General features: G+C 38.5%; 2 protein-coding genes across 6 annotated transcripts; one reads left to right on the forward strand and one right to left on the reverse strand.

The window, feature by feature from the left end:
• Positions 1 to 500: 500 nt before the first annotated feature.
• Positions 501 to 8,941, reverse strand: LOC122882710. 4 transcript variants are annotated; one of them, XM_044210389.1, is made up of 11 exons: positions 8,903 to 8,941; positions 8,737 to 8,817; positions 8,621 to 8,645; positions 7,941 to 8,054; positions 6,589 to 6,698; positions 6,307 to 6,433; positions 4,117 to 4,152; positions 3,984 to 4,001; positions 3,759 to 3,863; positions 2,717 to 3,000; positions 501 to 2,420 (listed from the first exon to the last, which is right to left on the reverse strand). In XM_044210389.1, the coding sequence occupies exons 2-11, from the start codon at positions 8,800 to 8,802 to the stop codon at positions 1,992 to 1,994; spliced, it is 1,314 nt and encodes a 437-aa protein (XP_044066324.1). In that variant the 5' UTR covers positions 8,803 to 8,817; positions 8,903 to 8,941; the 3' UTR covers positions 501 to 1,991. The 4 variants fall into 4 exon arrangements, with proteins under 4 accessions (XP_044066324.1, XP_044066325.1, XP_044066326.1 ...); XM_044210390.1 differs by lacking the exon at positions 8,903 to 8,941 and having other exon boundaries at positions 4,117 to 4,149; positions 8,737 to 8,896; XM_044210391.1 differs by lacking the exon at positions 8,903 to 8,941 and having other exon boundaries at positions 2,726 to 3,000; positions 8,737 to 8,896.
• Positions 8,917 to 21,318, forward strand: chdh (choline dehydrogenase). Of its 2 annotated transcripts, none has more exons than XM_044210382.1 (10): positions 8,917 to 9,019; positions 10,175 to 10,637; positions 11,198 to 11,428; positions 12,619 to 12,785; positions 12,939 to 13,090; positions 13,806 to 13,935; positions 14,234 to 14,368; positions 15,541 to 15,683; positions 16,953 to 17,055; positions 17,428 to 21,318. In XM_044210382.1, exons 2-10 carry the CDS (start codon positions 10,204 to 10,206, stop codon positions 17,844 to 17,846), a joined length of 1,914 nt encoding a protein of 637 aa, XP_044066317.1. In that variant the 5' UTR covers positions 8,917 to 9,019; positions 10,175 to 10,203; the 3' UTR covers positions 17,847 to 21,318. The 2 variants fall into 2 exon arrangements, with proteins under 2 accessions (XP_044066317.1, XP_044066318.1); XM_044210383.1 differs by having other exon boundaries at positions 8,981 to 9,056.
• Positions 21,319 to 22,446: the final 1,128 nt, after the last annotated feature.

The raw sequence follows: 22,446 nt of genomic DNA on the forward strand, positions 1-22,446 counted from the left end.
GGTCTCTCCAGAAGAAAGCAGTAATGTAATCTGCAGGATGCTGTCGGTTTCATTCGCGAACAGTTACTGTAGCATACTCTGTACTGTACTGAACCCCAGTTCAAAGCGTTTTGCACAGGGTCCAGTTAAAGTAACCTTAAATGCTAAAACAGGTTCAGGTAGAAGACCTGTTGCTATAAGTGTGGAGCACTAATTGATGTTCCTAATACATACAGCTTCTACCCAGAAGTTTGATAATGTTATCTAACATCTTTGCAATGGACATCATGTAAGGTGAGGTGTCTATAAACTATGCTAAATGCTTTAACTTGAGAATCTCCACACTACCTTCCATTACAAAGAGACATATGGCTCAGAAGAAACGGAAGAGTAAAAGTATTGCGAGGGAACGCAAAAGTAGTCCTTAAAAACTTCTCGCCATGACCTTTTGGGGGCTCCGTACCGTAATAACCTGTGATGCAGGTAATGTTTTACTAAGGCAGAGCTACTCCGCTGTCAAATATATTTAAATTGCTTTAATTTTCATGTAGACATACTGTAGCCTAACTATGCACTGTGCTGCTGTATTTTGGACAGGACAAGGACAAATAAAAATATAATGACCTCACTCAACTCAGACAGTCAATATTAAAGCAAGACTATGTAACTTTTGCAAATGGCAAATGCTAAAATGTAGCATAACAAAAGCACAAGCAGAGAAGAGTCATATACAACAGTATCTACAGTGGCAAGAAAAAGTATGTGAACCTTTTGGAATTTCATGGTTTTCTGAATAAATTTGTCATTTTCCCCCCGGCAGCAATAACCTCAACCAGCCGCTTCCTGTAGCTGTGGTTCAGACCTGCACATCATTGAGGAGGAATTTTAGCTCAATAAAGACATGAAAGAGCAGATTTTTTTTATGTAATTATTTTTAGACACATTGTTTGTCAATACCCTTGACTTAGATGAAGATCAGATCACATTTTATGACAAATTTATTCAGAAAACCATGAAATTCCAAAAGGTTCACATACTTTTTCTTGCCATTGTATCTAAAGCTTACTAACATTAGCCACAATATGCTACTGGACATAATAGTTAAAGTGTTCTTTAAATACAAACACAATTTGAAGGGCAACATACAACCATCAATTGTTATACCCACTTATGTCTACCCCAGCATGCACTGATAAAGAAGGGTACCCTGGAGAGCTGCCCAGTCTAACACAGGGCTAACAGAGAGAGACAGACAAAAACACACTTACATCAAACAACTTCCAGTAGTTCCAGTCCTGTACTGTGGGAGGAAACTGGAGAACAGGCAAACTACTCCACATAGAAAAGCCCCATCTGGCCACCATTTAACATTTGGTTGAATAAATGGAGACTAGATTAAGAAATCATACAAACTGTCAAATCACAACATGCTGACATAAAAACAAATGTGTTAGTGATTTTCAATCAGAGTGGTCAAAATTCCACCAATATATTGTATCTTATAAAATAAACATAAAATCCTGAGGGATTGGAATATATAATGTAATAGAGCATGCGGCCTTTAGTTTTAATTGGTAGGTGATTAGAAAATCAATTCTGCTACAAACCACCTCTTTCTCTTTAATTGATATTTAAGGATTGTAGATGAAACAAACAAATACATTATTTCTTGAATCTATTGTACAAAAAAAATGCCTTTTTCTTTCTTTGTGCTAGTGTTTACTGGCCTTGAAGCAGTTTACAATTTCTACCTGATGATGATGACAGAGTATGTTTGAGGCAGGTTTCCTCACCTTTAGAAAACTTTATTACAAAATAGAACAATAGGCTACAGTATGCAGTGCTGCAAACCACAAATGAAATACTGGCAGAGACACATATCCACCCTGTGGTGTCCAAGCCAGTGTTTTGGTAACAAAAGTAATGCATTTTAGAAAACAATAAGCAATTAAGGGGTCAGCTGTTCACTAATCAACTTTATCCACCAATGTAAACATTTTCATTACAGATGTTCAAATAGTGGTAACCACAGATTTCAATAGTTCCACCTGTCTGAAAATGCTTGGCTGATGTCTGCCTAGCTTTTCTACAGCTTCCCTTAACTTCATTGTACTCTTTTCACTGTGGGCAATCCCTGGTCTGAAGGTCAGATCTGATATCTTGTCATCCTGCCTCTGAGTATGAAGACTCCTGCACAGCTTGTTCAAGTCATTCATCAAACAAAAAGTCTTGCAGGCCCTCAGTTCCAGTGCCAAGTTACTAGGCGTCTTGTCCTGCTGCTCACCCAGCTGCACCACCCAGAACTTAGCCAAGTTGCTGGCGCTCTTTGCGTGGCTCGCCACCATGTTGAGAATTAGGGGGTAAAGGTCGTGAGCCGCAGCTGGGATGGAGGGTTCTGGGAAGCTGTGGTTGGGAGGAGAGTGCCTGAGCTGTGAAGAGGGCTGAGAGAAGATTAGAGAAGAGAGCTCAGTTTTAGTTTATTTGACATTATGAGAGAGAGGACAATAAATCACACACAACTAGAAAATGTCATGGATTGCTCTGAGTGAACTCCAGGCAGTGCCCAGTGTCAAGGATGACACAATAAAATCCTTATTGTGGTCCTTGACGTAAAGATGCAGGAGTCCAGATGACTAGGTGACATCATATTACCAACAATACAATATAAATGATCATCACTAAAATCACTCCTAGTCAGACAGCAAGAAATAAATTATAAATATTACCGACAACTTACAATCGCTACCTGTGGGCAGACGATGAGCACTCGGTCTGCAGCCCCGGCCTGTTCTGCCAGCCAGCGCATTGGCCCCAGCTCTGCGATCTTCCCCTGCTGCCACATGTCGACAGCCACCTTGCAGCCACCTTGCCACTGCAGGAACTCTGCCAGGGCCACCACGGCCTGCTGGAAGGCTGAATTCTCTGCAGGGTACACCACGAGCACAGGGACAGGAACCATGGGAGATGTAGGCAACCTTTTGAAACCCAATGATGTGGCAACGTTAGCGCCACAGACTTTATCTGGGGAGTAAGAAATTATTGGAAAGGAGAGGTTAGTTATCTCCAGCACCAGGCAACAGTGTCAAACATTTTAAATAATTTTGTATGGAAAGCTTGTAGTGAGCCCAAACTCAATATGTTTCAGTACTTCTTTTCCCCAACCTTCAAATCTAGGAGGTAAAGCATATTTCCCTTGCAAGATAGCAAGATGTTTAATCAGAAGAGTAGTTAAAGCTAAGCTCCTTTGTGACAGAAAGGTCGCTGTAAATAGGTTGGGAAGCAAGTTTCAAATATTTTGGTCCAATGGCCAAATAACTGAGGGCATATCCAAAGCATGTGTGCAAGATTGGCAAGTGAGCCTGTGCATCTGCTACAAGCATGCCCAGCCCACCCTTTGGATACGCAATTGTGTAGGGCCCCGCAAATCCATTTTTGATTTTTTTTGCTGGGAGACATAACACAGAACAGGGGGCCCCCTCCTCAATGGGTAGATCATGTCAAGCCAATAAACATCTCTGTTGATGACAGCGCGAGCATCACCCAAAGAGAGGAGAGAAAGAGACAGGACCATGCACGTGTCCCCATAGAGTGCAGTAATGTAAATGTAGCTAATTTGATTTTATAATACATTCTAAATCAAATTTAGCAATGAGGTAAACCATGTTGTGTGCACATAGAAGAGTGCATTAAGTTGAGCATCTATTCCCATTTATTATCTGCAAATTTGGTTCCCAGGTCCTCTTCCCACTAAATGGACGTTAAACAAGTGTTGTATTTACAGACTATGTAGCAGGAACTCAGGATCATCACACTGGCCAGTCCTCCAAAAATGGCCACCGCTATGTAAGTGATGTTGATATTACCAGGGACTTCTTTTCTCAAGTCTGCACACACAAACACATACAAACAAAACACATTCCTCATTGTACTTCATGTAATTATATTGAGATTGAACTGATTCAGTGTATGTAATGACAGTGCTTTAAGTAATTGTGGAGTCTTACCTGAAGTAGTGAGCTCAACTGTAGTGAAATATTTAAAAAGTAATGTTAAAGATAGAATAATTACCATCTTTGTTATAAGGTATTATACATTATATACACATACACAAATGCACAAGCAAATGAGACTGCTCACCTATAGGAACTTGAGGAGTAAATCGTTTAACACCTGCTAAAAAAACAAAGAAGGTTTCAAACATTTACTTTATTAATACTTTTCACATCATGCTGCTTCTATGGAAACAACATAGCAGCCATTACTGAGATTACAAATCACATTTATATCTCTTACATATGTTGTACCCATCACATGTTTTGATGATAAGTCTTAAAAATGTAATATTTCATTATCATGTGCTAATTAAAATAAAATAGTTTGAGTGCAATGTTATGGAGATATTACAGTTTTTCTCTATTGGTTTGGCTCATTTCTTGAAACAGAAATTACATTCTCAAAACTACATGGACAAACCTCTAAACCACTTGGCAATTGTTCACAACAGAATTCAATTTCAAATTCATTTTGCAAATGTCTAAGTACATGTCTCAATGTCTCAGTACATCCTTTTCGGGCCACAATTATAGACCATGTCATCAACCATGGCCTCACAATGGCGGAGGCAGGTCGTTGAGTGCAGCCTAATGTGCCTCGCTCAACAGTCTCCTCCATCATCCAAACCTTTCGCAGGGAAAACAGGTATGTTGTCAGTCAATGATGGAATTATATGTTGTATAAGACAGGACACTGTGCATAGACCAAGAAATATATTTATTTACACATTTACCTATTCCTATTATGATACTAAAAATGACTAGAAAAACATTGGAGAAAATAAACTATGGAATAGTTTACAGTAGTATTACAGTCACTGTGCAGTGATGCATTAGAATTGTGGTAAAGTTACTGTAAGTAAAATAACAATATAATTGCATAGGTAACTCATTCTGTAAGGAATACATAAGGTATACATTACGAATGAAGTGTCCTTTGAATTCTATGTCTAGGATTGGACGTCAACCTTGCACGGGTGGCAGAAGAAAATTTCTTAGTGAACAACAAGAACAAGAGATCTGTAACATGGTGATGGCAAATAATGGCCCGCTCATCAGGGCCTGGTTCACGACTCATCCAAGGATGGTCATGGTTTTCCTACCACCTTACTCTCCTTTCCTCAATCCTATTGAGGAGTTTTTCTCCGCTTGGAGGTGGAGGGTGTATGAGCGTAGGGCTCAAGATCAGAGGTCCCTGCTCCATGCAATGGATGCAGCGTGTGACGATATTACAGGTGATAACTGTAGGGGATGGTTGAGACATGCACGTCGTTTCTTCCCACGTTGCATCGCAAGGGAGAATATACGCTGTTATGTGGACGAGAATCTGTGGCCAGACGGACAGCAGCGTGTGGATGGCCAGGAGGGTGAGGACGGTGGCCAGGAGAGGGAGGGTGAGGACAGCGACCAGTAAAGAACCTTTCTTTACAGCACTGTAGGCTGCATATAATTTTCATTGTTTTTTGTTTGTGTGTTTATATTACAGAATATTATGCTGTATACATTTTCTTTTTACTTTTTTCTTTTTTCTTTTTTCTTGTGTGAATAAAAATGGTTACAATTTCCTTGGCAGTATGGGTGCAATGTGTGATGTCAAACCTTGGAGGCTACTCTTACCCTAAAATCATATTTCTTTTTTTCAGTTTTATTTACACGATTGTATTCTGTTAGCTAGAGAAAAAAAAACAGTACAGTAACCATTGTGCCATAGTGACAAAACATCTAAACATTTTGACTTGCAGTGCTTACACAATGCCAAAGGGACGAAGCCTTTTGGGGGCACTGACTGAGAAGGAAATTTAGTTTTGACACATGAGTAAAATGTTTTAGGAGAGGTATGAGCTTTTGCAGGTGAACCATGGTGTTGTGCCGAACCATCCACATTAGTTTGACAAAAGCACAGAGACTGTTGAGAATGTCCGGTCTGTTTTGAGAAATGAGCCAAAGCAATTGAGAAGGATCTTTGCCATTTCTGTGGCACTGACTCTTTATATGGAAAAGGAATTTAGTTTTGAACCATGAGTGAACAGTTTTGGTAGAGATATGAGCTTTTCCAAGTGAGCTATAGTGTTGTGCTGAACTGTAAGGCTGTTTTGCCAAATTATCTTAGAGTTTTGAGAATGTAATTTCTGTTTCAAAAATCAAACCAATGGAGAAAAACTGTAACTAAATACTTTTGACTGAGTTTAATGCCTCACCATGTGGATATCAAACTTTTTTTTCTGCCTTTGCTTTTTAAGTATCAAAACAGTAGAGAATTAAAAAATTTACTTACGCTGTTCTGGCCGAGGCACTGTGATTTTAAACAGTTTGTAAGGGTGTTCGTCGAAAGGCAAAGGGAGATTGGCAACTTGGATATTGGTGGAGCCATAGCTTGCTTTTACTAAATAATGAAACCATTTCTAGATTTGAAAAGACAACAATCATCACATTAAATTTAATCTATCAATAATCAACCTCACATATACTTTGGTAGGTCCATCATTTCAAACTCATGCTGTGCAGACAATCACTGATTAAACATTATCACTTCTAGTCAAGATTCCATCCATTATACCTGCATTGACCCAGTGAGGTTTGTCTTGGCCAAAGGTGGGTTGTATTTACAGTGGTATGTTGATTCCGCCTCAATCACGATCCGAGTGCCTGTCAGATATTCAATACTAGCTGCAGAGAGACAGAAAATATCAGGGTTTATAGAATTAAAAATATCAGTTGGTCAGCGTTGGCCTTCAGATAAAAGTCAGTGTCATCCTGCCTCACTAAAGACAGTAAGTGCAGTGAAGGTCTATTCATCCATATTTTATTTATTCGTGTTTATCGCGTGTTTTTGTCCCTTTCACATGATGTGTTAATTTATTATTTTTTTCTAATAATTCCCCCCCCACACATTCACACACGCACATGCACTTTATTATAAGCTAGCCCCATCTGGAAGGTCTGGGAGCAGCTATTGGCAGAGATATCCTGCCAATATTAAATCCTCTTAGTATTAAAAATGTTAACATTAAGGTTATCCCAGAGGGGGAAATACATGCTGTGGGATGTGGGGCTGGACTGAGAACCTGGTGGCCTCCACTCTCAAATCCAACCCAAGAAGCCCCACTTCCATTATATACCATCTAATTGATCTCTCATCCTTTCTTTTCTCCTGTTTACCCTTCCACACAACTACATATCCCACAACTCCACACACATACATACAAACATTTACACACACACACACACCCTACCACTCATAGACAAAATTAACCCATAGTAACCAGCAACACTAATGCCACACCATTGTACCAACACATGCACCACTGTGTCCTCATAACTTACCAATAACCCTACGTATTGTTGTTGTTTAATCTTAGCAATCTCCATATGGGTTAACTGTCACAGTGATTGTTTTCTGTTGTATATGCCACTGTTTAACCATCTGTTGTGTTGTATCATATTATGCTATGTTTCATCTATATATATATATATATATATATATATATATATATATATATATATATATATATATATATTTCACTTATGTCCAGTTCTGGGGATTTTCACTTCTGCATATTTTGAGTGTGTACCAGCTAAAATATTTAATTATAAACGTGTTACCTTTTGCCTAATGTCAACTCAATCAGAATAAAGTCCTGTTTGTCAAGTAAAAAAAATGAAGAGAATCTGTTAATGGATAACATTGTAGCAAAATGTTTGTTGTTTTAACAGTTAATGAGTAATAATCAGTAAGCTACGTTCTTGTATTTAAAAGATATATTTAATGATCAGTTCTGAAGATGCCATGTCAGAGATTATGTTTCCTAAGTGTTTAGTCAACTGTATTGGTAAAACTGTCTTACAGTCAACAACATCACGTGGTTCTATAAATGTCCATGTTTAAAAAATAAAAGTGTTGTCTCCTACCATCAATATTGATTGCCCAGCTTATGTTCAGCATACATGTTTGTTCCACTGTCACCCCTTCCACTTTCAAGTCTGCCAGGAATGATGGAGAGGCACTGTTTGTAGGAGGGAAATCTGGAACAAGAGACAACAGTGGTGCTCACTGTCCACACGTTTATAATGTGCATATTATTATTCTCTGAGATTTAATCAAATGTTCACTGTTAATTCAGCTGTTGAAGTGTATTGTATTTTCTGTTACAGTTTGTGTTGCAGAGAATGCTCAATGTAAAAACATTATATTCACATTGACAAGAATCTGGAACTCTGAGTTGTAAAATGTGTTGAAAACCCTTTCAATTTTAGTCAGGTATTTTAAATAAACTTCTGTAGTTTACCCCTGGCCTACGTAAAAAAATTAAATCTGGCAATGCAATTTTATTTCATATATTCTTTATATTCATTAGTTTTTATTTGGAGGTAATGGAATTTCCACTTGTGTCATCCTGGCTAAAAGAGCTGCCAGCCCTAAATCAAATTAATGCGAAATTTTAGTGTTTAATTATGATCTAAATTCCATGTAAAGTCTTTTTGAGCAAAAGAGAAAGCTGAAAGCTTAGGATAATTGGTATTGGCAACAAGTGTAGCTTTTAAACCAACAATGACATTAGAGGTCAGACATTATAAACATCACAACATACCATGAAATTCAAGACACTCCATGATCTGCAAAGAAATCCCAGAATTAGATCACTTAAATCACTTTTAATTGTAACTGAAACGATTAATGGCTCACTTGCTAAAATCGATAACTTACAATGTCATTTGATGTCACCAGGGACGCGACATAGGAGAAGAAAACCAGTGTAACTCCCCACATCATCAACACCTGGCTGGTCTAAAAAAAAGGTTAAAAAAAATTAAACAATGAGGGATACGTACACTTTTACAATCCACAGCATCTTCAAAACTGACTGAACTACCTGCGGTATATTAACGCTCAGTATAGTGATACACTTTGTGCTGTCCCGTTAACTTATAGACACAGCCCACTAAGCTCCGCCCAGTGTTCAGAGCAGTTGACCGTGTCGTTGATTCGGGTGAGTTTGGGCGTCCAGTTTCAGTAAATAAAGAACGGTAAAGTCTGCTATTTTCTGTCGCTAAATGCAACTGTTCACAGTGTCGTTTTGTCTTTGTTGGCAGCAAACTACTTCGGCACCACCTCGGTTTAAATTAAACGTAGTTTGTAAAGTTACATTCAGTTGTTTCTTCGCCCTTCTGTAACCTGCAGATAACTGTGGGCTTCGGACATAAATAGTAACGTTAGACCTAAACAAACGTAACGTTAGCTAGTTAAGTCCCGAAAGTAGTTTCAACAGTGCGTTCAACATCAGCCTAATACCTCTAACGATTTTAAATACAGTTCAAACATATTTTAAAGCGTTTGAAACATTTTAAATGTGTTTTAATCCAGCAAAAATGTGTCTACAAATGTAGCTAGGTACTGTAGCAGACCTATAGACCCCAGACCTTTGCACTGATAAGCTAGTGGTTGCGAAATTGGCCTTTTATCGTTAACATCAAATTCAGCCTGAAAAGATACGTTTGGACGTTAGTGAAAATTGCAGACATCCTGCTGTTCCCCATTTGTGAATTTTCTTTGGTGTCTGATTTAGAAGGTATTTACGACATTTCAGTCTATACAATAGTGTAACATATATAGCCCTTAAATAAAATATGTACAAGACCAGACAGTTTATTGCAGCCTTTGCTCTGTAACGCTTTACACAGAATGGTAAAAATGATACACATTTCCACACGCAGACACAATCTTTTCTGTTGCTCCTCTGCACAAAATGACATCACATTTCCTTTTCAACTGACTAGGTATGGTCATGGGGTCTAAATCACAACGTGAGACTGCAGCAGAGAGGAGATGAGTCGTTGAGACACACAAGACTCTCTCTATTTGCCCAAATTATATTTAAGCATTTGGTACTTAAAGAATCAAAGGTTAAGAGAGAAACATAAACTTCTCTCCCCAACAGCATTGAGTACGGAAGTCCTGAGAGGAAAGTGAGGAAAAAAGCAGGAATACAGAAATACTTTATTGATCCCTAAGGGGAAACTCTTTGATGAGTGTTACTTTTGGACATGTAAATTTCATTCAGCACCATAAGATATACATGTTTCAGTTCCAGTTCCAGCTTGCCCTCTTCAGTGCGTCCTTTAATGTGTGTTGTTGTGATTTACAGTGAATGAAGAAAACCCTCCCGGAACCAGGATGTTCTCTTTGGCCACATTAGGCCAAATTGGAGCCCGGCGAGTTGTGACCACAACTCGAGGGAGATTTATGAATTATGGCAGGTGCCAGTTTACCTGTTTTCCAGAATGTCAATTTGTCCCTAGGACCAGAAACGGGGGCCGGTCCTTTTCCTTCTCCTCCTCCCTCAACTATTACAGATGCTTTAGTGCAACAGCTGCTCATTGGAATGCTTCATCATCACCTACAGACAATCAGAAAACACCTTCCTACAGTTATATCATTGTTGGGGCAGGGTCAGCAGGCTGCGTTCTTGCCAACCGCCTCAGCGAGGATGCCCATGAGTCTGTGCTGCTGCTGGAGGCTGGGCCGAAGGACAAGTTCCTAGGCAGCTTACGACTATCATGGAAGATCCACATGCCAGCTGCGGTGACCTACAACCTCTGTGATGACAAGTACAGTAGTTAAATCATTGCAGTGCAGACATATACAACTATTTTGTTTGCTTTAGTGTCTGTCATTCATTACTACACACTACACTATTTCCATGTGTGTGCAAAAACAAATCACTTCAACACAAATTAAGAAAACGTGTAACATTTTGACTTGATGTGACTTTTTACCAACACGCGGAAACTCCACTTTAAATCTATCATCAAAACTATCATCATGCAGTTTACTCAAGTTACAGTTTTTGTAAATATGAAAGAGGGAAATCTGCTCTCTCATTACAGAAGAAAAATAATTATTACTTAGTTTCTAGAAATGAACAAAATGTCAAATATGATTTTATGTTATTTTAGACTATTAAAGCCACAATAAATGAAAAGTGAATATTTAAGTAATTTTAAAAAATTAATCATCCTTGTATCACATTAGTGCAACATATTAGTCCAGCATTTTTATATCAGCCTCAATAAAATAACATTATTAAACTGTTGTTGTCCAGAACTGATAAGCAGACAGATCGGTTCCATTTTGATGTCGTGCTATATTTCCTTTAATTTCTTCTCAGGTATAACTGGTACTACCACACTTTACCTCAGGCCCACATGGACGACCGGGTGATGTACTGGCCGAGGGGCCGTGTCTGGGGCGGGTCCTCTTCCCTCAACGCCATGGTGTACATCCGTGGACACGCTGAAGACTACAACCGCTGGCAGAGAGAGGGGGCCGAGGGCTGGGATTATGAACACTGTCTGCCTTACTTCAAGAGGGCTCAGTACCATGAGCTGGGAGAAAACAGGTACCCAACAAAAATATCTGGAAGACATGTGGAGTCATCTTGGAGTGCCTTATGACTTATGTTCAAATAATTTTAGAGTGCATGGACCAAGTTTGAAGGGAACCCTAACTCTGGCAGCACTAGATTCACCAGGCTTCAAAATCGTCCTGGGTGATCAGATTTTGCTTGGAAATGTACAGTAACACAATAAAGATCTTATCAAGCAGAACGTGGCCACATTAGCATCAAAGATTAATGCAGTGCGTCACCAATCTAATTTCGGCACAAGAAACTGGGAAACCAGGAAGCACATGCAAATGAAGACGGTAGATGGCAGCTCAGATATGAAAATCCTTTTTAAAAATAGGATGATAAATACTTGTGTGGTTTGGGAACAGATATCGCAGGTGGAAGTGATATAGTCATAGTGAATGACGGAAATCTGATTTTATTATGTACTATGCACTGTAATAGAACTTTATCACGCCATGCCTCCATGGGAAGCTTATCCTGCAGTTTTAGATTAATGTAATGCTTTTACCGAGTGCTGCACCACCAAGTCTTGTCCATTTGTTTGTGTTTAAACTTAGCAGCAAGACAAACACATATTCAACATAAGATCAATCCCAAGCCTGATTGTTGTCGGTATTCAGGAATTGTGGAGGTGCAAGCCGCTTCACGTTTTTTGGTTAAAAAACTATAAATGGAAAGGCTTAACATTTGCGTAATCCATCTGACATGAGGTTTGGTTTAGAATCTCCGTGAAGTCACCAATGAAAAAGCCTTTTTTGTTAAATCAGCTAGCATTGTACAGATAACAGTAGCTACGTGCAGGAATTAGAAGTTTAAGTCAGTCCCAGTGAGCACATTTTCACATTCTTATATTGTGTCTAATGTTCATATTAAACAGCTTTGGAAATGGTTTTGATCTAATAAATTTTAGAAATATAAAGATTGTTTTACAAAATAAATGCAGGCAAGTGTCTCGGTACATTTATGTTTTTCATTCATGTTCTGAGTTATCTGATAACTACATGTACACAACTGTCTACAGAAAGGTAGCACTGCTGGTAATAAATGATTCATATCTTTACAATATTGATCATTGAATACCTATATGTGATTTCCACAGATAGAAATGTTGTATTTTGAAATGGAACCGCTCTCATCTTTGTGACACATTAAATTTGTGTTTCTTGTGTATACTGAAGGTACCGGGGAGGCAGCGGACCTCTTCATGTGTCTAGAGGGAAGACCAACCATCCCCTTCACAAGGCTTTTATTGAGGCGGGGCAGCAGGCAGGATACCCCTTCACTGATGACATGAACGGATACCAGCAGGAGGGCCTGGGCTGGATGGACATGACCATTCATAAAGGTTCAAGGAAAAAGGAACTACTAAAACTATTTGATATATACATGATTAACAAATAACCATTGAGAACACATGTAATTTCAATGCAGTATTTATACATCTTTTATGAACCAACCCTTTAATATTGTCTACATCTCACTGCCCAAATCTGTCCAGGAAAGAGGTGGAGCACAGCCAGTGCCTACCTGAGACCCGTCCTGGGTCGACCCAACCTGAAGACGGAGGTACGCTGCCTGACCACCAAGATCCTGTTTGATGGCCACCGTGCCATGGGCGTGGAATACACACAGAATGGACAAAAGAAAAGGGTGAGATGGATAGAATTTCCATCAATTTACAAGATGGGGGGGAAATAAAATTATGTCATGAAAGGTGATACTAATAAAGACATTTTTGAGTAACACACAAAATTCGTCACCAATCCTAATCCTAATTTATCTTTTCACTTACTTACTTACTCATGTATTATTAAGCATAGAATCTTTTCAGCCACGCTAGTGGCGTGGCTCTAGGGATGGCAGTGTTGGTCGGTTGGTCCACCATTTTGGTTCAGACTGAAATACCTCACCAACTACTGGATGGATTGGCTCAAAATTTTGTACAGACATTCAGGGTCCTCAGGATGAATCCTAGTGACTTTGGCAATCCCCTGACTTTTCCTCTGTCACCATGATGTTGACATTTTTGGTTTTTGGTGAACTATCTTGACAATTTTTGAATGGATTGCCATGAAATTTGGTACAGACATGGATGTTGCCCAGAGAATGACTTTGGTAATCCCCTCACTTTTCATCTACCATGGCTAGCAGGTCAGAATGTTCACTTAGAAAATCAGTCCAGTCATTTGATGACTCTTCCGGTTGAAATTTCCACGTTATAATTGTAATTGTGAGCGTGTTAGCATGCTGATGTTAGCATTAATCTCAAAGCACTGCTGTGCCTAATCACAGAGCTGCTAGCATGGCTGTAGACTCTTAATCTTGTTTGATGCTTCACTCATCAGGTTTTCTGGTCTCTCTTCAGGTGTTTGCTGATAAAGAGGTGATATTAAGTGGAGGAGCCATCAACTCCCCTCAGCTTCTCATGCTCTCTGGGGTGGGAAACGCCGATGACCTGAAACAACTCGACATCCCTGTAGTTCAGCACTTACCAGGTACATTTTGTGCACTAAGAGATGTTTTTTTAACCATGTATGCATTTTAAAGTTTCATTTCACCAATCTGAAATATATTATTATATATAATATATTTTTTAAAAATCTGACTTCATAAACTGAAGATGCAGGTTTAATACAGTTATTTAATATAAGCACATAAACACAACAAACACCTCTAACACTGATAGAGTGATTCATTTTCCCTTGTTCCATGCTTACAAACAGACCATACCTGGAGTGCATAGTATTATAATGACTGGTATTCATGCCTCTCTTTGTCTTCCTCTCTTCTCAGGTGTTGGCAGTAACTTGCAGGATCATTTGGAACTGTACATCCAGCAGCAGTGCACTCAGCCCATCACCCTGTACAAGGCCCAGAAACCTTTTCACATGGTTAAGATAGGCCTGGAGTGGCTCGCCCAGTTCACTGGTAACCAAAGGCACCTATGCATGCATGGAACATACACATTCTTCCAAATGTTCTACAAAAATAGTGAATTTTTGTGGGTTTATATCACTGAACAGACATTATTCTTGAAAATGGGTTCAAATCATTTCAAGTCCCCTTCCTTCAAGTAAATCTCACTTAATGTATGCCTGTTATTAATACAGGAAATATCAGTTATAGACAGGTATGGGTTAATACAAACTCTGTATCTTGTTTGAAGAAAACTGCTTTTCCTCATTAACATGCAAATATTCACAGCACGGTTCTCCACAGTCTGATCAGGTCATTTATTTTGTGGAATTCTGTTTCCGTCCCTAAATGAATAACCAGCCAGATGCAAGGAATTAGTAACTAACTCCAGGGTGGGTACTGCTAATATAACTAAACAAAAGAAAAATAAATCTATTGACTGACTTTTCTATGAAAGAAAAGAAAGAAAGGCAGGTTACCCATCTTGCTATTATAAACAGGAGAAACACAAAATGAAAAGTTACCCATCATTGTAGCTACCTGTCTGCTCATCTATAACAATATTCTGTTTTTTAGAGGAGGTTTTACAAGACAAACTAAAAATGTCTTATGACCCAAATACTCATAATTTAGCACAAACATCCACTGCTCACCATAGTCTTGTACACCACAGGAAACAGTAGGCTTTGAATCTTGCGGCTGACAGTTGTAGTTCTTATCAGGGTGTGTCAGCCTGCAGCATTGGTTCTTTTCAAAGGCTACAGGCAGGCAGGTTGTAATACATGATCCAGGGTAGAGAGCCAGTTGTCAGCCACACATGCACTCATTTGCTATTTGGCAACAGTTTGTAAATTACAGCTGTTGTCTGCAGTATTCATAGGGATCTTTTAAAGAGCTTTCTTTATCAGGACTCACAAATCATTTGATGAAATGTGATGTTAACTGGCACAGAATACAGATTGTGGGCTGGTGGATGAGCTTGCTAGAAGTGATCACACCACAGGCAACATCAGACACACCGACAATCAGTACAATACAGAGATTGAAATATCACAAAAACACACAGTTTGCCAATATAAACTGCCATAAACACTCAGATTGTATGTATGAGTATCTGTCATCTGGTCTTGAGTCTGATAACACAGTGTCCCACCATCTCACTTACCATGACGATCGTCCCCTAGGTTACGGAGCAACAGCCCACTTAGAAAGCGGAGGGTTCATCCGCAGTCGACCACACGTCACACACCCCGACATCCAGTTTCACTTCCTGCCCTCTCAGGTCATTGATCATGGACGAGTTTCCTCCAAGATAGAGGCGTATCAGGTGTGTGTGGCTATTTTTTGTGCAGGTGGAGGACATGATGGAGGTTTAATCTGAAAGTGTTGTTTATACACAATAAATGGACTGCATTTTATTTTAGTCTACCAACCACTCAAAACGCCTTACAACACAAGCCAACATTCACCCATTCACAATGACACAAGACACAGAGGAGTGTTAGTTAGTGGTTTTCAGTATAATGGCACACATGCATTCCACTGAAAACCACAGTTACCTCAGAAAATTTAATGAAACAACAGGAGCTTAGTCTACCTTAATACAATAGTCACATGCCATACTAGCCCCAGTGTGTGCCTCTGAGTCACAGAGCTAAGCATTAATACCTGATGATTTTTAAAAACCCTTTTAATAACACTTACTGCTGTTCTGATTTTGGTATTTCAGCAAACCTCAAAAACTCTTCTAAACATCTGGATGAATAAATATTCTGGCAATAAAAAATATTTTAACCCATTTCTGAAGTTCTCAAGCAAAATTAAGTTTTATTATCAGTTATGCTTATCTATTTTGATGTTGCATTGTATTATTTAATTTTCATACAAAATAGCAGGTTTGTGTCTTTCTTATTCCAAAAAGAGCAAGGACATATGTGTCATTTCCAGCTACCTTGATAGGAAATTTAGTGGCAACTTGAGAAATGGGTTAAAAATCTTTTTATTGTGCAGCAGACAGAATATTTTTTCATCCAGGCGGTTAGAAAGTCTGAGGATTCTGGAAATAACTTCAGAAAAGCAATGTGTGGTGTTAAACAACCTTCTGGGTCTTTCAAAGATCACTGGGTGTTAATTATTTCGGGAAACAACAATGCTTTGTTCTGTGACTGGAATTTAATGGTAATATATGAGAGGCACAAACTGGAGCTAATGCTATGCATATGATGAAGAAGTTACTGGTCGCTGTAATCATTCTTCCTCTCCTCTCCATTCTGGCCTTGAAGCCATACCTTCCTAGCATGACTACACTGTAATTAATGGGGTATGAAGAGGGAATTATAAGAGTACAGTATGTATAGCATGTAAGTGTGAATATAGAAGGTACAAGGTCATTTATTTCTCATTTTACAACACAAGGTTGTATAATAGAATGAAAGTTTGTAGTCCCTTCATGCTACACACATAGAACATAACAGATAATTAAATTAATATTAAAATAGGGTAACATAAAATAAAACAATATATACAGTTGTTTATATACAAATATAACTACATTTAAAACATACCTCAAAAATTAGCGTTTTTGTTTGTGTTGTAGGTTCATGTCGGACCAATGAGAAGCACCAGTATCGGCTGGATGAAGCTGAAGAGCGCCAACCCTTTGGATCACCCGCTTCTGCAGCCCAACTATCTCTCCACTGGTAAGATTCCGTCACTGAACTGTCAAGTACCAAATCCATCAAAGGTTTTGAGAACTTCAAGAGAATCTCCCAAGAGAATATACTTTCTCAAACATCATAGGTGTTCTCATACAGTCTGGATGTACTTTGCTTGACATTTTGCTTTGACTTTTGACTTTTACTTTTCATCTGAAGGCTGAGCCCCCATTTGGAAGGATCACTTTAATGTGAAAAATTTGTACTTACTGCCTTCATTACTGTAAATAAATAAATATTATAATAATAATATCTATTAGTGTCAAGTGTATCTCAGCATGGTTGAAAATTGGGTTGAATGGCATACTGCTAATTTAGCAGAATTTCTGATTCATCCTCTGTTTCTTCTCCTCTCAGATATTGACGTGTGGGAGTTCAGGGAGTCTGTCAAACTCTCCAGAGAGATTTTTGCCCAGAAAGCTTTCGACACTTTCCGGGGTCCCGAAGTCCAGCCCGGTCCACAGGTCCAATCCAACGCCGACATCGATGCTTTTGTCCGCCAAAAAGCTGACAGCGCCTACCACCCATCCTGCACCTGCAAGATGGGCTCGCCATCCGACCCGATGGTGGTCGTCGACTCGAACACGCGTGTTCTGGGTCTGGAGCGGCTGCGTGTGGTCGACGCCTCCATCATGCCCAGCATCGTCAGCGGCAACCTGAATGCTCCAACCATCATGATGGCAGAGAAGGCTGCTGACATCATCAGAGGTCGCCCTCCTCTCGTTGACCCAGGGGTTCCCGTGTACCGACCGCCAACACTCGATACACAGAGATGAACAAAGAGAAGGAGGAGCTGAAGGACAGGGTTAACAGCTGGCAACATTTAGCACACGAGTAAAGGGTACGTGTGGGTCAGAAACAGTTCACAACATAATCAGTCATTAGGCAACAACAGGAGTGAACAGCTGATAATTTTGCCCTTGATCTGATATTGTAATAATAATGTGAGTATGTTGTCTTGTTAACACATCTGATTTGCACACAACTGTTAGATTTGTAGTCACAGGTTAACAAAAATTATGAAGGGCTGATCTACGCGATCTTAATTCAAGGCCATAATGGTGATGAATATAGTTTATATATGAAATTGAGTTTTACAAGTATTTAATTTGACGTCCTGACTGTCGTCTGATTAGGAAACAGTGGCTCTGTCACTTCCTTATTTTTTCATTGATGAATTTAGTCTTATTTTCCATTCTGAATTATGTATTTCTTTAGTAATCTTAGAGCTAATATGATGAAACTTGCAGGCACCATGAAAATGGTTTCCTCCCATGCCTAGTTAGTGAGCTTTCAATGACTAAAACCAAGTGTTTGCTCAGGTTACCTGAATGGACTGGCCAATTCTGAAGATCATCATATTTGAAGATCATCAGATTTGATTTAACAGACACTTGATTTTACTTGCAATTCAACGGAACTTTATAGAACTGACCCACACTTTTTTTCCTGCCTCATTGTTCTAGTCACTCTGAATGTAATGGAAAATTGTACCTCGGAAAATTTTACTTAATTTACCTGGCATTACCTTGTTGAATATGAACAGTGCAGCAACTTTTACATGTTAGTGTGTGTGTGTGTGTGTGTGTGCGCTCTGAAGGTCATATGTCTTACAAACTACACAAGACTACAGTGAATTTTAAGCCTTACAAAACAACTCTGACATAAATAATGCCTTAAAATACTTGCCTTTCCTTTAAAACTGACATTGCTTATATAACATTTCAACCACACTCTATTATACTGAGTTAATCCACGGCGAGGTTGAAATTCCACGATACATGAAATGTTTTTAATAGGGTCTATATTTTTAAAATGGAAAGAAAACACCACTGTACACTCATGTGCTACTCATATTCATTTGTTTCATTTTGTTTGTAGTGTTTTTACATCAGCCTTTCTAGATTGTATCTCGTCACCAAATATTGTTCACAGCGGCATTCAGCCAACACCCAAGCCATGACGATCATGATCATGACTGATCATTGCTCTTGTTATCTGACTGCTGATCAGTAACCTCAGTTTCATGCAGACTGCTTACTCATACAGTCTCAGCAGCACTTTTTGTTTTGTCTGTTCAGATCAGTCATCACCTAGGTAACATCCCTCTTCTGTTGTAAAACATTGCCGATTCAACATTTTGATAAAATACAGTTTTTGTTGGTTTGTTGCACGCATTTTAAATCAGCAAGAAGATAAACAAGAGTACATTTAATTCCACTTGTAAAAAAAGAAAAAAGAGTAATTTAGTGTCTTCTCGTCTTGTTTCACATTAGAGTTTTAAAACACAGTTTGTTGGAGCCATATCCCCATGCTGTACTCTTGAAAATTCCAGGGTATGTAGTCCCTCCACTGTAAAAACTTGAGATTCATCAAGTTGTTGATGTAACAGACACATGCATTTGGCAACCAGGTGTTTCTGCATCAGTGTAAAGCTGTGATTCATCTCATTACCTACAGAAGCAATAACAAAGAGATGGAACAGATGGGCAAAAGCTGACACAGCTCAATAGCACCCCACTAGCATTATTTTAACATTTTCAAAGACGTGCTCAGAGTTGTTTTTCTGCTTTTGTCTGGGTCCAGAGTTAGATTTGATTTGCTCAGGACTCAAACTCAACTGGTCCTGGTCTCGGAACTGACTTAGACCTGAGGGTGCTTTCTCACTGGCAGTTTCGTACACATCTGGAAGGGGTTTGCCTAAAAATCTGGTGTGAACTTGAATTTAGTTGCATACATTGTTTCCAAACCCTGGGTTAGGACCAAGAAACCATACCAGAGTCAGTTTTTAAACTGTGGTAGGATCCATGTGCAGGGCTACAATCCTCATACTTACAGGAAGAAAATGAATGTTCTCATGTTGGGAAACCATTATTTGTGGTATTCTTGCTTTGTTGACAAGACAACAGTAGAGATAAAATCCCTCACAGATATGAGCAGAGAAACACGTTCAACTCCAGAACAGAAGTAAACAGGAGTTCGAGAGAGGACAATCAAACAGTGGTTCAAACTCAACAAGGCTGGAATTAGAGTTTTGCATTGCCCCCAAAATATGATTTCATAACACAATCATAGTCTTGACTTGAAGCAGTTAAAGGAACAACCTTTTTAAATGCTTGGCATCACTGCATACATACAATAGAAGATTAAAACTGATCCTTTGTGAGAGTCGTCATGCTGTTGGTTGCTTTGGGTGATCCATGTTATGGCTTTACCTTTGCTGTTCAATCCTCAAGTATTACAGCTCACAGCTTTTAGTTGCCTTTTGGTTCAGGCCAGTCTGTTAGCTGTTTAATCTAAGTAGCATTAAATGCAAATTATAGCTCAGAATATCAAATCTGGCTAGTATAGATCTAGTGTTGAACTGCTCTTTATGTAAAATAACACTAAAATGACTAAAAACTAAACTACACTAAAACACATTTTCAGTGTCATTCTTGTGTATATACATTTTTTCTAAATGTATTGAGGATGTTTATAAAGCTTTTGAAGATGACTGTGTATAACTGATCAGAGACCGTTGGTGCCTGTAAGATCATTATATTCTGATGTCAGTGTGAATTACTGTATATACAGTATGTGGTGTTTAGATTTTAGAATCAGCTTCACTGAAAATCTTCCTCTAATTTATACATGAAGTATTGATTTAGATTAACTTCACATTCTTTTGTTATCAGCTCTAATGGAAAACGCCAAGTGCTAGAATGAATTATGATTTTCACTACACTATGAAATATGACAGTTATTGTTTACATTATATGCAGTGTTGTACAATATTACATGAATGTTTGAATCATTTGTATCCTAATGAAGGAGTAACACGGGGATCGTAAAGGGAAATTGATTGTGAAAATTCTTGCAGCGTATGTTGGCATGTTTGTTTGTTTTTTCTTCTTGATTGTAAACAAACACTTCAAACCGTCCGGACCTTGTCCTCGTGACTTTATTCAGTGATCCTTACAAAAATCCTCAGCAGGTTCATTGTCATTTCAGGCAAGAATTCAAATGTACAAAACAGGGTTTTTGTTTTCCATTGGTACAAAATCTATAAGGTACTAGTAGTTATGCTACAAAGTAGATAGAACTATATTTTTAAATTTCCAAACAACAAATGGATAGAAAGCAGAAATCTTCAAGTTCATCACTTACTTTTTACAAACACTGTACAGATTGTATACGTTGTTTCATAGACATCTGTAAAGCATTGGAACAGTACGAAAAAAATAAAGCTGTCAGTTGCACAACAAAGCTTTGTGTGTTTTTTCTGTCACTTAGTTTCTTTTGATAACTCTAATTTTTTATGTATTTGGGTAGCTGTACTGTGAAAATAAGTCTATTCTTTCTGATGTTATTATCTGTCACTGAGCATCTGACATGTTGTGGGGACTTATAAAGTAAATCTGGACTGTACAAAGTTGTGCAGTGTTGGCCAATCAGTGTAGATTTTATTAAAACAGTAATATTTGTAAAACTAATCAGTGATAACACTGATTGACTAATTCCTTTTTCATTAAAAAATTGGTTTTTATCTCGTATATAGTATCCATTTCTCCCATCACTGTCCTCCCCGTCCTCAACGTGTAAATGTCGTACTCTAGAAAGAAGCTCCTATCGGTGCTGAGGAAAACATGGCCGACTCTTGAGCAGGATGTCCGGTGTTCAGAGAAACCATCACAGGTTTGAGCCCCACAATAACCAGTGTCCGTCCTATGCTAATGGCTGCACAGAAACGTGTTTCAGAGGGATATGCAGCAAATACAAATTTTCTACTTACAGCATGTGTGTAATATGGCTTTTGAAGTGCTTAAGTAAATATTTTTAATATTTAAGGTCGTTACAATCCAAAACATACTGAATCTCTGGCTGTATTTACACAAAATGAAGAGATTTTAAAGTGGTATTTGTGTGTGAATTGTGGGATTCTTGATTCTTTTCTGAAGTTGGATGTTCAGATTTCAGTGCTACACATTCCAGAGATCACCTGTCAGTCAAACACTGAGATGACTTTCCTGTCTTTGGAGTTTTTGGAGGTATCACCATTAACCAATCAGATCACTGCAGAAAATGATTTACATGAAAATATTTGACCTTATTACAACTTTAAATATCTTTTTTCCCTTTTGTGCAAATGCAGCCTTTGCCACAGTTTCCCAGACACGTTAACCAACACACCAGGATAGTTACAGAGGTAATAGCAATAACATTTGTTAAAAGTCTTAAACACAATTGTCATGCAATTAGAAAATGCATACGTCATATTTATCAGCTGTATTGGCCATTAAAACCTGTAATTAAGTGTGTATATATATATATATATATATATATATATATATATATATATATATATATATATATATATATGAATCTTCCAGAGAA

The sequence above is a fragment of the Siniperca chuatsi genome, linkage group LG10 (assembly GCF_020085105.1).
Source record: "Siniperca chuatsi isolate FFG_IHB_CAS linkage group LG10, ASM2008510v1, whole genome shotgun sequence".
Lineage (NCBI taxonomy): Eukaryota > Metazoa > Chordata > Actinopteri > Centrarchiformes > Sinipercidae > Siniperca > Siniperca chuatsi.

Coding starts and splice junctions, on each gene's coding strand:
- LOC122882710 (XM_044210389.1), bottom strand. CDS start 8,802: ATGATGTGGGGAGTTACACTGGTTTTCTTCTCCTATGTCGCGTCCCTG. Junction 8,055..8,620: donor GGAGTGTCTTGAATTTCATG/GTATGTTGTGAT, acceptor CTCTTGTTCCAG/ATTTCCCTCCTACAAACAGT. Junction 6,434..6,588: donor ACCTCACTGGGTCAATGCAG/GTATAATGGATG, acceptor TTTCAAATCTAG/AAATGGTTTCATTATTTAGT.
- chdh (XM_044210382.1), top strand. CDS start 10,204: ATGTTCTCTTTGGCCACATTAGGCCAAATTGGAGCCCGGCGAGTTGTG. Junction 11,429..12,618: donor CATGAGCTGGGAGAAAACAG/GTACCCAACAAA, acceptor TGTATACTGAAG/GTACCGGGGAGGCAGCGGAC. Junction 15,684..16,952: donor CCAAGATAGAGGCGTATCAG/GTGTGTGTGGCT, acceptor TTTGTGTTGTAG/GTTCATGTCGGACCAATGAG.